The sequence below is a fragment of the Penicillium oxalicum genome, chromosome II, assembly GCF_001723175.1.
Source record: "Penicillium oxalicum strain HP7-1 chromosome II, whole genome shotgun sequence".
Taxonomy (NCBI): domain Eukaryota; kingdom Fungi; phylum Ascomycota; class Eurotiomycetes; order Eurotiales; family Aspergillaceae; genus Penicillium; species Penicillium oxalicum.
This window is the reverse complement of record NC_064651.1, coordinates 1,243,918-1,255,915: the sequence shown is the minus strand read 5'-3', so window position 1 is coordinate 1,255,915 and position 11,998 is coordinate 1,243,918. Positions and strand designations below refer to the sequence as shown.

General features: G+C 51.4%; 5 protein-coding genes across 5 annotated transcripts; 4 read left to right on the top strand and 1 right to left on the bottom strand.

The window, feature by feature from the left end:
- Positions 1-432: 432 nt before the first annotated feature.
- On the bottom strand, positions 433-1,387 carry POX_b02335 (GTP-binding protein ypt5; the record flags this gene model as incomplete). The annotated part of the gene is made up of 4 exons (XM_050111249.1): positions 433-780; positions 854-1,045; positions 1,234-1,253; positions 1,318-1,387. The coding sequence occupies 4 exons, from the start codon at positions 1,385-1,387 to the stop codon at positions 433-435; spliced, it is 630 nt and encodes a 209-aa protein (XP_049971595.1).
- A 571-nt stretch (positions 1,388-1,958) lies between these two features.
- Positions 1,959-4,177, top strand: POX_b02334 (Phosphoinositide phosphatase SAC1; the record flags this gene model as incomplete). The annotated part of the gene is made up of 3 exons (XM_050111248.1): positions 1,959-2,166; positions 2,222-3,948; positions 4,001-4,177. 3 exons carry the CDS (start codon positions 1,959-1,961, stop codon positions 4,175-4,177), a joined length of 2,112 nt encoding a protein of 703 aa, XP_049971594.1.
- Positions 4,178-4,974: 797 nt separating this feature from the next.
- Positions 4,975-6,706, top strand: POX_b02333 (Folylpolyglutamate synthase; the record flags this gene model as incomplete). The annotated part of the gene is made up of 3 exons (XM_050111247.1): positions 4,975-5,043; positions 5,099-5,236; positions 5,303-6,706. 3 exons carry the CDS (start codon positions 4,975-4,977, stop codon positions 6,704-6,706), a joined length of 1,611 nt encoding a protein of 536 aa, XP_049971593.1.
- Positions 6,707-7,423: 717 nt separating this feature from the next.
- On the top strand, positions 7,424-9,159 carry POX_b02332 (Glycylpeptide N-tetradecanoyltransferase; the record flags this gene model as incomplete). The annotated part of the gene is made up of 4 exons (XM_050111246.1): positions 7,424-7,496; positions 7,569-8,031; positions 8,102-8,885; positions 8,962-9,159. 4 exons carry the CDS (start codon positions 7,424-7,426, stop codon positions 9,157-9,159), a joined length of 1,518 nt encoding a protein of 505 aa, XP_049971592.1.
- A 551-nt stretch (positions 9,160-9,710) lies between these two features.
- POX_b02331 (Restriction of telomere capping protein 5) lies at positions 9,711-11,879 on the top strand (the record flags this gene model as incomplete). Its single annotated transcript, XM_050111245.1, has 4 exons — positions 9,711-9,753; positions 9,878-10,833; positions 10,913-11,156; positions 11,212-11,879. 4 exons carry the CDS (start codon positions 9,711-9,713, stop codon positions 11,877-11,879), a joined length of 1,911 nt encoding a protein of 636 aa, XP_049971591.1.
- Between the last annotated feature and the right edge of the window lie 119 nt (positions 11,880-11,998).

Sequence of the window (11,998 nt, the reverse complement as noted above, 5' to 3'; positions counted from 1 at the left end):
GAAAGGATCAACCCCCATTGGTGGAGAAAAACAGCACATGCAGGACGCCGGTAGAGAAGATAGCAGAGATACAGGGAGAACAGAAGCAAGCAGGCGAAGGGGGAGGGGGGCTTGCAACGTAGCATTGTAAAGCCAATACTCGAATTTGTCCACAGATCACACCAGAGTTCATCTAAAGGCACCCAGCTCCACAAGATAGATGGAAGGGCAAGGCGATCGCCCAAATAAAGGGCCTTTGAATGATCCGACAAATCTAGAAGAGGAAGTCGAGAATGGCCTTTTCACTGAATAGAATATGGGAGGGGTGAATCCATGTGTCGATGATCCCAAGGCTGGTCAGTATTTCAGAACCAGCGGTCGTCGGATTCATAAAAGCGATGAATGGGAGTTCAAGTAGCTTGGTATCAAGTAGAAGGCCATTTTCCAAGGGACTTAACAATTGCATGCACCAGCACCTTGGGTACCGGGGGCTTCGGGTCGGAGGTCAACACCGGGGCGTGGGGCCGCCCGCAAGTTCCGGGGTCCAGCCTGATCTAAAGGCAGCTTCTTTGCAATCGCAGTGAACAATTCTCGCACGTTCGTGGATGACTTGGCCGATGTCTCAAAGAAGAGGAGACCGGCTTCTCGGGCATATGCCTCGGCATCGGCAGTCTGAATTGCACGCTTGTCTGGGCTTTCGGTGACAAGATCCAGCTTGTTGCCGGCCAATGCAATTACAATGTTTTCGTTCGCCTGGCGCTGAAGCTCCTTGACCCAGGATTTGGCCTTATCCAGGGAAGACTGCGATCCGAAAAGAAAAGAGAAAAGGTGGTCAGCGGAGGCATGTGAAGCGGCTTGCTCGCAGTGAACGTACAGCTTGAGTGATGTCATAGACCACGACAGCACAGTTGGCATTTCGGTAATACATCGGAGCTAGCGACTTGTATCTCTCCTGGCCTGCAGTGTCCCAGATCTCAAATTTGACTGTGGTGCTCTCATCGAGGGAGATAGTTTGTGTCAAAAAGGCAGCGCCGATCGTCGATTCACGGTAATCATCGAATTGATCCTGATCAGGGGGTGGTTAGCCTGTTTATCTTCGGCACCATTTCCGCTTTGGTAACTTAAGAGCAGATAGCCTCAAAGGAGAAGTAGCCCACCAACCTTCACAAATCTCAATACCAGTGAACTCTGTAAAAGGATATATATCGTTAGCGCCTAACAGAGGATGCCGCGGGACATAAGGTACGGTCGCACCTTGCCAACTGCAGATTCACCTTCAAAACCAAGCCACCTGTCAGCGAAAATCCGAGGTTCCGAATATCATGAACTGCAACATACCAAGCAAAACAAGCTTGAACTGGGCAAATTTCGCCCCCGGGCGGGCGCCAGCTGCAGGTCGGGAGGCCATGACTTGCGATCAGGGACAGTGATGAGCGGATGACGAGTGAGGTTTCAGGCGAAATAAGAAAGTCTTGGAGGCCGCAGAGACCAACTTCGGGTGGGAAATCGAAGACAAGATCTGGAGGTTTATGTCGGTCGTCGTGAACGGAGGAAGAAAGGATAAGGCAGCCAGCCTTTGGAGTGGATGACGGAAGGTCCAGCCACATGAAGGGCGGGGCGGTGTGGCGGCTAGCATACTCCAGTACCTGTGTCCATGCGTGAGAACCATGCCAAGCTCGGACACCGCCTCTTTCTGCCGTGTGCATGTGGCTCAACGGATGATAAACTGGGCACGGTTAGGTGTACCTTGGGAGGTACCTCCTTATTTGCTGAATGGACTTGAAAGGTACTTGTACAAATTCAGTACCACCAATGCTGTACCAGTACCTGCGCCGCGGCTGATTATTTGTCTCTGGTTCCTGTCCTCAGTCCTCACTATCTCTCCTCTGAACTGCCTGCACCCCACTCGTTACCGAATCAAAAATAAAAGGCCCTTCGATTTCAGAAGAGCTCTTTTCTTCTCACTTGGATTATCCATAATGGCACCCCAGACACTCCCTTTTAGGGATGTCAATTTGCACGCGTCACCCTCCCACTATGCGTTCACTTCACCCTCCTCGCCCCAGGCTCCAACCCTCGTGATCGACCGGCCAACGGGCGACTTGCGTCTGAATGATGGACCACTGCCAGGCGCTAAGCGAATTTCCAGCATTGCTGGAATTCTAGGCATCATTAAATTGAAGCTCGGTAATGAGTTACTGCACTGAAATTAGAACAGTACCATACTGATCTCCCCAACTAGACAAGTATATCATTGTCATCACCAAAGCTCAACCCATGGGACGACTACGTGGTCATATGGTGTATAAAGTTGCCTCTACCGAGTTTCTTCCAATCCGCGAACGGCCTCTTCATGACAAAGATGAAGATACCTACCTTGCCCTGATCAAAGAATTGCTTCGCACAGGTCCCATGTACTTCTCCTATTCGCTGGACATCACGAACAGTTTCCAGCGGCAATCACAAAGCTCACCCGAAGTTCCTCTATGGAAGCGCGCAGACGATCGATTCTTCTGGAACCGATTCATTCAGTCCGACCTGATTGATTTCAGCCTTGGAGAGAATAACTCAAATGGGATTCGCTATGGACCTCAGCCCGGCGCAGACCCTTACATTCTTCCAGTCATGTTTGGCATGATGCGCATCACTCCCGCTCGAGTCAAAGGGACTAGCTTCACATTTGCGCTCATCACACGACGATCCCGACACCGGGCTGGCACGAGATACTTTTCCCGTGGAATTGACGAGCAAGGCCACGTCTCGAATTACAATGAGACGGAGCAGGTGGTAATACTGAATGATACTGCGGGAAGTCTGTCGGGTTATGCCCCCGGACAATCCATGGTAAATGGCAAGACTGGTCAAGATCTCCAGGTCTACTCATTTGTCCAGACTCGGGGCAGTGTGCCGGTGTTTTGGGCCGAGGTCAACAACTTGAAATACACGCCCAAGCTTCAGGTTCGAGGCGTTGAAACGGCGTTAGAGGCAGCTCGCAAGCACTTTACCGAGCAAATACGCTTGTATGGTGAAAACTATATGGTCAATCTGGTCAATCAAAAAGGCCGAGAGGAACGCGTGAAGAATGCATACGAGCAGCTGGTTCGTTTCCTCGTTTCATCCACCGTTGAGGGGAGAGAAGCCGATGACAAGACCTCCGAGAAAGTCCACGTTCTGGAGCCAGGTTTGAAGCAGAAAGAAATGGATCGACTCCATTACGTGTACTTCGACTTCCACAACGAAACCAAGGGCCTTAAATGGCACCGGGCTGAGCTTCTGATGGATCGACTGAATGACGGTCTTAATCAAGGTGGTTTCTTCAGGGGAGTTGAGAATCCAGGTGCCCCTGGTGGACAACTAGAGATCCGATCAACACAAACGAGTGTGGTGCGCACCAACTGTATGGATTGTCTGGATCGTACAAACGTTGTGCAGAGTATGCTCGGCCGCTGGGCACTGACTAGACAACTCATGGACGCCGGCGTCCTTCAACCTGGCGAAAATGCCAACGATGACCGCGAGTTTGAGAACCTATTCCGCAACATCTGGGCAGACAATGCGGATGTTGTCTCTAAGTCTTACTCTGGTACCGGCGCCTTGAAGACCGACTTTACGCGGACCGGCAAGCGTACTCGGGCGGGGGCTCTTCAGGATTTGAGCAATTCGATCACTCGTTACGTGCGCAACAACTTCTTGGATGGGCCACGTCAGGATGGGTTCGATGTGTTCTTGGGCACATACCTTCCATCCAATACCTCCTTCGCAAACATCCAATTATTTATCGACCGACGTCCTCTGGTCATCCAGGCCGTGCCGTATATTCTCGCAGCCAGTCTGTTTATGGTCTTGGTTGCCACTTTCACAAGGCGCTTACCCGACGCGGCAGTATGGCCCCTTCGAATCTTCACAATTGTCTGGGTTATTATCGGAGCCTACTGCTTACGCTTCATCAATCGTCATGGCATGCTTTACGTATGTATTCCTGTCCGTTTCCCGACACTGCTGATTGCTAATATGTGCGTAGGTAAACTGGCCGAAGCTGAACACTCCAGTCGCCGGTGCAGAGGGCTACCAAGATGCTCTAATCAAGGCTCGCTCCGATCCCCTCATTGGGCAATGGCTCCCGTCCAGGCGACATCAACGAGGTATCAGCAACGCTCGTCTCGTCTTCCTTGAGGAGGGCAAGACTCGAATTGAGTGAATCCTGCCAACTTTAGCCTCTTCTTTCCTCCTTCTTTCGATCTTGTTCGTTTCAATCTACACCTGATAGCTTGCAGTGTGTCTAAGTACTTGGATGTCGTCAGTCACCAGCTCATAGGTGAGGCCGTTGGCCTGCCTGTCTTCTTCTTTCCTTTGGGTGTTGCCTGCGTCGACGAAACTACCTGAGACCCTGCTCGCCGCGATTGGGTAGGTCAGGATTTTCACTTTGTAATTTCTCCTTTTGATATTTTTCCTGGGCTAGTACTTTCTATCAACTTTATGCTAGGTTACTTGTCCTATTCTTATTCGCAACACGAGAACGTGAGCGATGGTGGGGCTGGCTCACTTGCGATCGGAGACTATCCGTCAAGTCGTACACTAATTGCTGATTTCCTAGCCCAAGAGGGTTGTTTCGCTGTATGAGTAGCCACGAGAGTCTTCATCAGATGAGACAGGATGTGGATTGTCTTAGAAATCCTCATCTAGTGGCTTCCAATTTGGAGAGCGTGAGTCCTGCACCGGGTTGATGTTCCCCACAATCAGCCAGAGCCGCATGCCGATAAGATCACGTGATAATACCGATAGCGATATACTAATCAGTTTCCCGAGGAGAGGGAGTCATGAAGCCCGCCTGGTGTTCAGTGATCAACCTTAAGATCGCTGGGGTCTTCATCCAGAGTCCCTCAAAACGGCGCAAGTGACAGTGCTAGCTAGGGAAGAAATTCTTTCATGAAAGGATATTGGAAATCTCTCCGCTGGGTATATCCGCAAAGGCGAGTCTCGACTTGTCCGCCCGCCATGGCTCGTTCCTATGAGGTACACTATGACTCCCCGCATCGAGGGTTCCCTCCGGTAGCTCAGCGCAGGGTGAAGGGCGATACCTGCACCTGGCTTGGACCTTGCTGATAATTGTCGCATATAGGCTGCCATCTCAGCACTCAATTCCTTGCAAACAAATTTTGCGATCGTGGAGGAACTCAAAAAATCGACCTCACGGGAAGACATCAACAAGCGCTCACTCCCAGAGACAGTTGAATGGCTCCGTCGTATTGGATACAAAGTTCGCGAGCCTTCCGCCTACCTAACCTTGGCAACGTGATACTCACAATTTGAATCAAAATTGCAGCCTTCAGATCTGAATCGATTGAACTTGGTTCATGTCGCCGGCACCAAGGGCAAAGGCTCAACCTCGGCATTCATCTCATCGATCCTCTCTCAGTACACTAAGCCAGAGCAAGACCAGTCTTCCCGGGTGCTTCACAAAATCGGGCTCTACACCTCACCTCACCTTCGATTTGCGCGAGAACGCATCAAGATCGATAACCAACCGCTTACTGAGGAACAGTTTGCTCGATATTTCTTCGAAGTATGGGATCGTCTGGACGCCGCCGCCCAGGCCGCGGGCGAAGACCCCTCGTCGCTGAGCACAAAGCCCCAATATTTCCGCTACCTGACCTTGATGGCCTTCCACACGTATTTGAGTGAAGGAGTTGACGCAGCGGTGATTGAATGTGGAATTGGAGGAGAATACGATTGTACCAATGTGATCGAACAACCGAAGGTCACGGCCATTACCAGCCTTGGAATTGACCACACTGCCCTGCTAGGCACAACCATTGAAAAAATCGCATGGCACAAGGGTGGTATCATCAAAGCAGGAGCCAGAGCATTCACAGCGCCGCAAGCGCCAAGTGCAGAGGAAGTGCTCGCCGAGCGGGCCGCTGCCAAAAACACTCAGCTGGACGTCGTCTCCCAGCATCCCGAGCTTCGTCCAGAGACTAGCCAAGTGCAACTTGGCTTGGCTGGTGACTTCCAGTATACCAATGCATCTGTCGCAGTTGCAACGGCTGCTGAGTTCTTGCGGAAAACCGGCACAGCGCAGGTTTCCGAAAATATCATGTCGGAACCGCTTCCTGAGAAGTTCAAGGCTGGTCTCACCAAGGCTCGCTTGGGTGGACGGTGTGAAACTCGCTTTGAAAAGAATGTGGCTTGGTATATCGATGGCGGGCACACCCTGGAGAGCATCCGCCTGGCTGGCCAGTGGTTTGCCTCGCGCATCCAGGCTGACTCATCTAGTGATATTGCTGCCAGAAAAACGCGAGTTTTAATCTTTAACCAGCAAACTCGAGACAGTACTGCTTTGGCTCGAGCTCTCCACGAGACTCTTTCAGCCGCTTTGCAGTCCGGCACGCCTTTCACGCACGCGCTCTTTTGCACGAACGTGACATACAAACAAGCGGGCTTCCGTCCTGACCTGGTCAGTATGAACACGAATGCGGACGATCTCGAGCTGCTCCGTGTCCAGAAGTCTCTTGCTACGGCATGGAATGAGATCGATCCGGCTGCTCAAACTCACGTCTTTGGAACTATTGAGGAAGCCGTTGACTTTGCCCGAGACGTCGCTGCCCAAGAACGCCAGGTTCTTCAAAAGGACGAGGCGCCTGTCATGACATTTGTTACTGGCAGTTTGCATTTGGTGGGGGGCTTCCTTGACGTTATTGAGACCAAGCCATACTCCGAGGCTGCTTGAAAACACTGGGCAATCTCCATTGTTTACCAACATGAAGACTGACACGGTTGGCCGACCGTCCCTCGGAGCGGGTCGGCGGACGGTCACTACTTTTGAAAAACCTAATGTATCAACACACTTGAGAATATTTATCAAGGACGGTGAATTTTGAAATAAAAAGATATCTCCTTCACGGATTTCAACAATTCCAAAACCATCCCATTTTCCTTCTTTCTTCTTCTTTTTTTTGAAAAAAAAAATAAAATAAGCAAGTATCTATCCGCGTTACATGCTCAAGGATCCTCCTCTTCGGGCTCGAGCATTTGCTGCCACCTATATTGCTTTTGGCTATCCACGTGATGTTTGTAAGTTCGAAGCGTTTGAAGCGTTTTACCTTACGGTTTAGGGAAGTAGCCTTGTGTTGACAACCTAATATGTTTAGGAGATTCGGCATGTATCTCAAGCTCCCCTCTGCGCTTACAAGGGCTTTGCCATTGCGAGTGAGAGATTGAATTATTCGAGTTTACACATGTCGGCTCGATCGTGTTCCAGTCACGTCTGCTGCTCAGTCATCGGTGCCGCTGCCCTTCAGGACGGAGACGGAGCCAGTTACAGTTACCCCTCGGCGCCCCCACCGACCCGCTCCATGTTTAGCTGATGCGCTGAACGTGGAGCCTTGACGAATTCCTCCTCCTTCATGATACGATAGCCAGCGCCGTGTTCATTCAACCTCAACTAATGTCAGACTCCAAGAACAAGGGCAAGGCCCCTGAGCGTCGTGAAGACGACAATGACTCCAGCTCCAACTCCGGTAAGGACCCCTCTGTAGTGTCCCCGCGTTTCTTTCACGAGAGCTCTTGCTAATTGATCGTTGACGGTGTAGTTCCCTCCTCGGGCGGTGCGACCAAGAAGCTTTCTGCGAAAATGCTGGAGTCTCTCATGGAGTCGAATCCGGCTCTGAAGAATGAGCTGGCGAGCATGGACAAGGAGACCGCTGCGAAGACGCTTGCGAACATGGATGTCTCGCAGCTGCTGACTGGCCTGTCGCTAGGCAGCACGAAGAACCAGAAGGACATGGCTTCTTACAAGTTCTGGCAGACACAGCCTGTCCCTCGCTTTGATGACCGGGCAACCCAAGCTGCCGCGCCTCAAGGTCCGATCAAGATGATTGATCCCGAGAAGGTCTCAAAAACACCGGACGCGCTTCTCGAAGGGTTCGAGTGGTGCACTTTGGATCTGACCAACGAGAATGAGCTGCGAGAACTATACGAGCTACTGAACAATCACTACGTGGAAGACGACAATGCCATGTTCCGCTTTGCCTACTCGCAGTCCTTCCTGCACTGGTATGTGATTTCTCTGTCATCCTTTGGATGGTGGCCAGGCTGACCTGGACTGCTATTGACACGCGCATAGGGCCCTGATGTCTCCGGGGTGGAAGAAAGAGTGGCATGTCGGTGTGCGGGCCACCAAGTCTCGCAAATTGGTTGCGTCGATCTGCGGTGTTCCGACGGAGCTCCGGGTTCGCGGTGATCGAATCAAGGTGACCGAAATCAATTTCCTTTGCATCCACAAGAAGCTTCGTTCAAAGCGGTTAGCTCCGGTTCTCATTAAGGAAATCACACGTCGCTGCTACCTCGAAGGTATCTACCAGGCTATCTACACGGCTGGCATTATCCTCCCCACTCCCGTCAGCTCTTGCCGGTATTACCATCGTGCTTTGGACTGGCTCAAATTATACGAGGTCGGGTTCTCTCCTTTGCCCCATGGCTCGACCAAGGCCCGCCAGATCTCAAAGAATCACCTTCCTTCGACAACGGCGACCCCCGGTCTCCGGCCGATGGAAAGCAAAGACATCGATGCTGTCCATGACCTCCTTGAGCGGTACCTGCTCCGTTTTGACATGAACCAAGCCTTCACCCGCGAGGAGATCGACCATTGGTTAGTTTACAAGCCGCAGGCTGGTAAGGAGCAGGTGGTGTGGGCTTACGTGGTCGAGGACCCGGATACCCACAAAATCACCGACTTTGTCTCCTTCTATAACCTGGAGTCGACCGTCATCGACAACCCCAAGCATGGGGTCGTCCGTGCTGCTTACCTCTACTATTATGCATCGGAGACTGCATTCACGGAGGACAAGAGCGCTCTCAAGTCGCGCCTTCAGATGCTCATGAATGACGCACTCATCTGCGCCCGACAGGTAATTAACCCTCAATGCCTTGAATTCCCACCAAAAGGTCTTCCAGTCCGATACTCTCCACTCACATCAAAAATAGGCCAAATTTGACGTCTTCAACGCACTCACATCCCACGACAACCCCCTGTTCCTGGAGCAGTTGAAATTCGGGGCTGGCGACGGTCAACTCCACTTCTACCTGTTCAACTATCGTACGGCTGCCATCGCGGGAGGGATCAATGACAAGAACCTTCCGGACGAGAAGAAGATGGGTGGTGTTGGTGTGGTGATGTTGTAGTCCCAAGGGCACTTGCAATCTAGACTGATGTGGAATCAACGAAGTCAACGTGACGGAAACGTCGGGAGTTCACGCCTAGATCCAGCCTCACGTATTAATGCATCGTATAAATACACAAACGGTGCCGGACCAGGCAGAAGAGACAATCTGTACTTTTAATAATTTGGAGACCGCCGGTCTGTGACTTCCAAGCTGGTCCTGCGGGGCTTTCAGGACTGCGATGTGATGATTATGTGATGATGATTCGAACACTCGGCTGCAGCCGAAGAGCGAGACGGGCCTGGAACCTCCAGAGCACAGACACCTGAGGCAACCATGCCTGACGTCGGATCATGCAACCTCGCCTTCTCTTTTGTCCTTCTTTCTAGACCACCGATCTACATTTCTCTCAGATCAGTTCAACTCATTGCGCTTCTAGTTGTGGCAGTCCAGAGCTGTGCATGGCTGACTTGGATTTGCTGATTCAGATCGCGCCTTGTCCATCAATTCATTGAGATCACTCTTGCCATACTTCACAATCTAGAGGTTAATCCCCCGCAGTCTCCGCGACAATGGGCGCGGGCCAGTCAACCGATTATAGTGGAGCCTCTCCGGGTTAGTCCTGAATCCATGCGATACCATCTTTGTGTGAATGAGGGTTGGGTATCATGACTGGAAAGCATGCCCGAAGGCCTCATTCAATACCTGACTATTTCTAAGACAAACTAATGTCGATCAGAGGAGCTAAGCCACTTGCTGGCTGAGCGGTTCGCGACAAAATGTTTCACGCCGTTGGAGTTGACGCACTTCAAAGACAACTTTTTCTCACGAGCAGCAGAGCAAGGAGGTCTCCGTTACTGGAATGAGCAGATTCTCTCAGACTTTCTGGGGATCCCAGATGGTAGCTTTTCTAGCGCGGGCGAAAGTTCCCTAGATGCTGGTCCAGTTCTATTCCGGATGGTCTCTTACTTAGCGGCGTTCCCGTTCCAAAATACCTTGGCCCCAAGCGTTCTGACGTTTGAGGCGATGGTGAAAGTGGTTGTACTGCTGACTGAGCGTTACGGCAAAGTACTCCGCAGAGGAAGAAAAGACCGGATCAAACTGCTCTTCGGAAGCCTTGCTGACGTTGGGAGGAAGCATGTCGAACAGCATTCCGAGAAGGGAAGGAAAGAGGATCACTCATCGGCTGAAAATACAGATGAAGAACCATGTCCAGCCAAGTCACATGCGGCCGGGTTCTCTATCGACGAACCTGCCAATGACGAGTATGATGAGGATGAAGATGACGATCTTGCCCTCGCGGCTTTGGAATCTCTCGACGCAATTGACGTGTTCAAACATGACCACCGTGTGGACAAGACCGTATACGAGACGGGAATCTCTCTTGATACTTTTTGCCGCCTGATCATGCTGTTGCTGGCGATCGCACCTCTAAAACCGCTCGAGCATGTCAAGAAATACACCTCTGATATGAGTCCTGGGCGGATAGAAGAGATTCGCAAAGAGGCTGACACCATCATAGCCGCCTTTCGACCAGATGAGAGTGGTGGTGGGATCACCTACAGGGCATTTGCCCGTACCATTTTGACGTCCTTACCATATCTGTTTGATCCACTCACTGCATTGTTTGAGCATTTGCTCTTCAGCGAGAAATTGAACCTCTCCCAGAAACGACAAAGCGGAACTGAACCTGAGGTTTCAAGAGATGACAACACGGAGGGAACAGAGAGGACAGGAGAATCTCCGCTGGTATCGAAACCTATATTATTGCCAGAAGCTTCGAGTCTACAATTCTCACCCCATCCGCACTCGCGCACCTCTCATTCTTCTTATCTTCGAATGCAAAATCAATGAATCTCTATCGAAGCGGTATTCGCCTCCATCCGTGTTCTCCCTGCTGCTCATGGGTGGGTCGTCCTTGACTTCCTTTTCACATAATGTTTTGACCTGGCAATCTGCGAATGTTCTTCTTCTGCAAGGTGCGGTGGTCGGCAAGGGGAGGAGACCGTCACCAATCGGTGCCTTTATTCCTCAGTCATGGAAGTCCTCTTCATCCCATGGCTCGTCTTCCAGTTCCGATGCTCTTCCTTGTCTTTTTCAACTTTCTCCAAAACACCAAGTACTTCCCGGAAATCCGTCTTCGTCTGTTCACCAGCAAAAAACCTCCCAACAGCCTGGTTCTCCACACACACACGGTCTCGCCATTGGCTGTAAGATTCCGCCAGCTTCTCGCAGTCAACACTTATCTCCAAAGCCCCATGGTGCTGCTGAGCCTCACAGTCGACGTGAATCTCGAGTCTGCCGAGTTATTCCTGAGCCAGTCGGTCACGAGGGCGTTTTCCTTCCTGCAGGGAACTCGTCGATGGAGGATGCGTCGGTTCAAGTTGCGCATCGACATTTACACGCTTGAAGTATGGGGCGTGGTACCAGATCCCGAGCTTGCGGCCTCTGCAGAACCTAGCACGAGTGCCGTAGAGGCTCAGCGGGCACAATGGACTTTGAAGCTCGTGAGGCAGAGCGGCGCCGGAACATCAATCTCAAAACGGGGGCTGGCGATTCGGCAAAGGAGAGTGCGCGTGGTTATTGGAAACTGCGGGAGTTATTGGCGATCACGGACAATATTCTGGTGGGAGCACCTGAAACGCATCATTGACGCTGTGGAGCTTGTAATAGAAGCCTCACACCGAGCCCTTCAGCTTCGTGGGAAAGACGTATCTCTGATGAAACTCAAAAATTTTTGATTACCTTAGGAGTACACTCCTCACGAGTATACTTTTACAGGCTGGCCTAAATTTTGACGCTGCAGGCAGCCGAAAGTCTCGTGAGACGGACAACGGCAAAACTTCACATACCTTGAAGT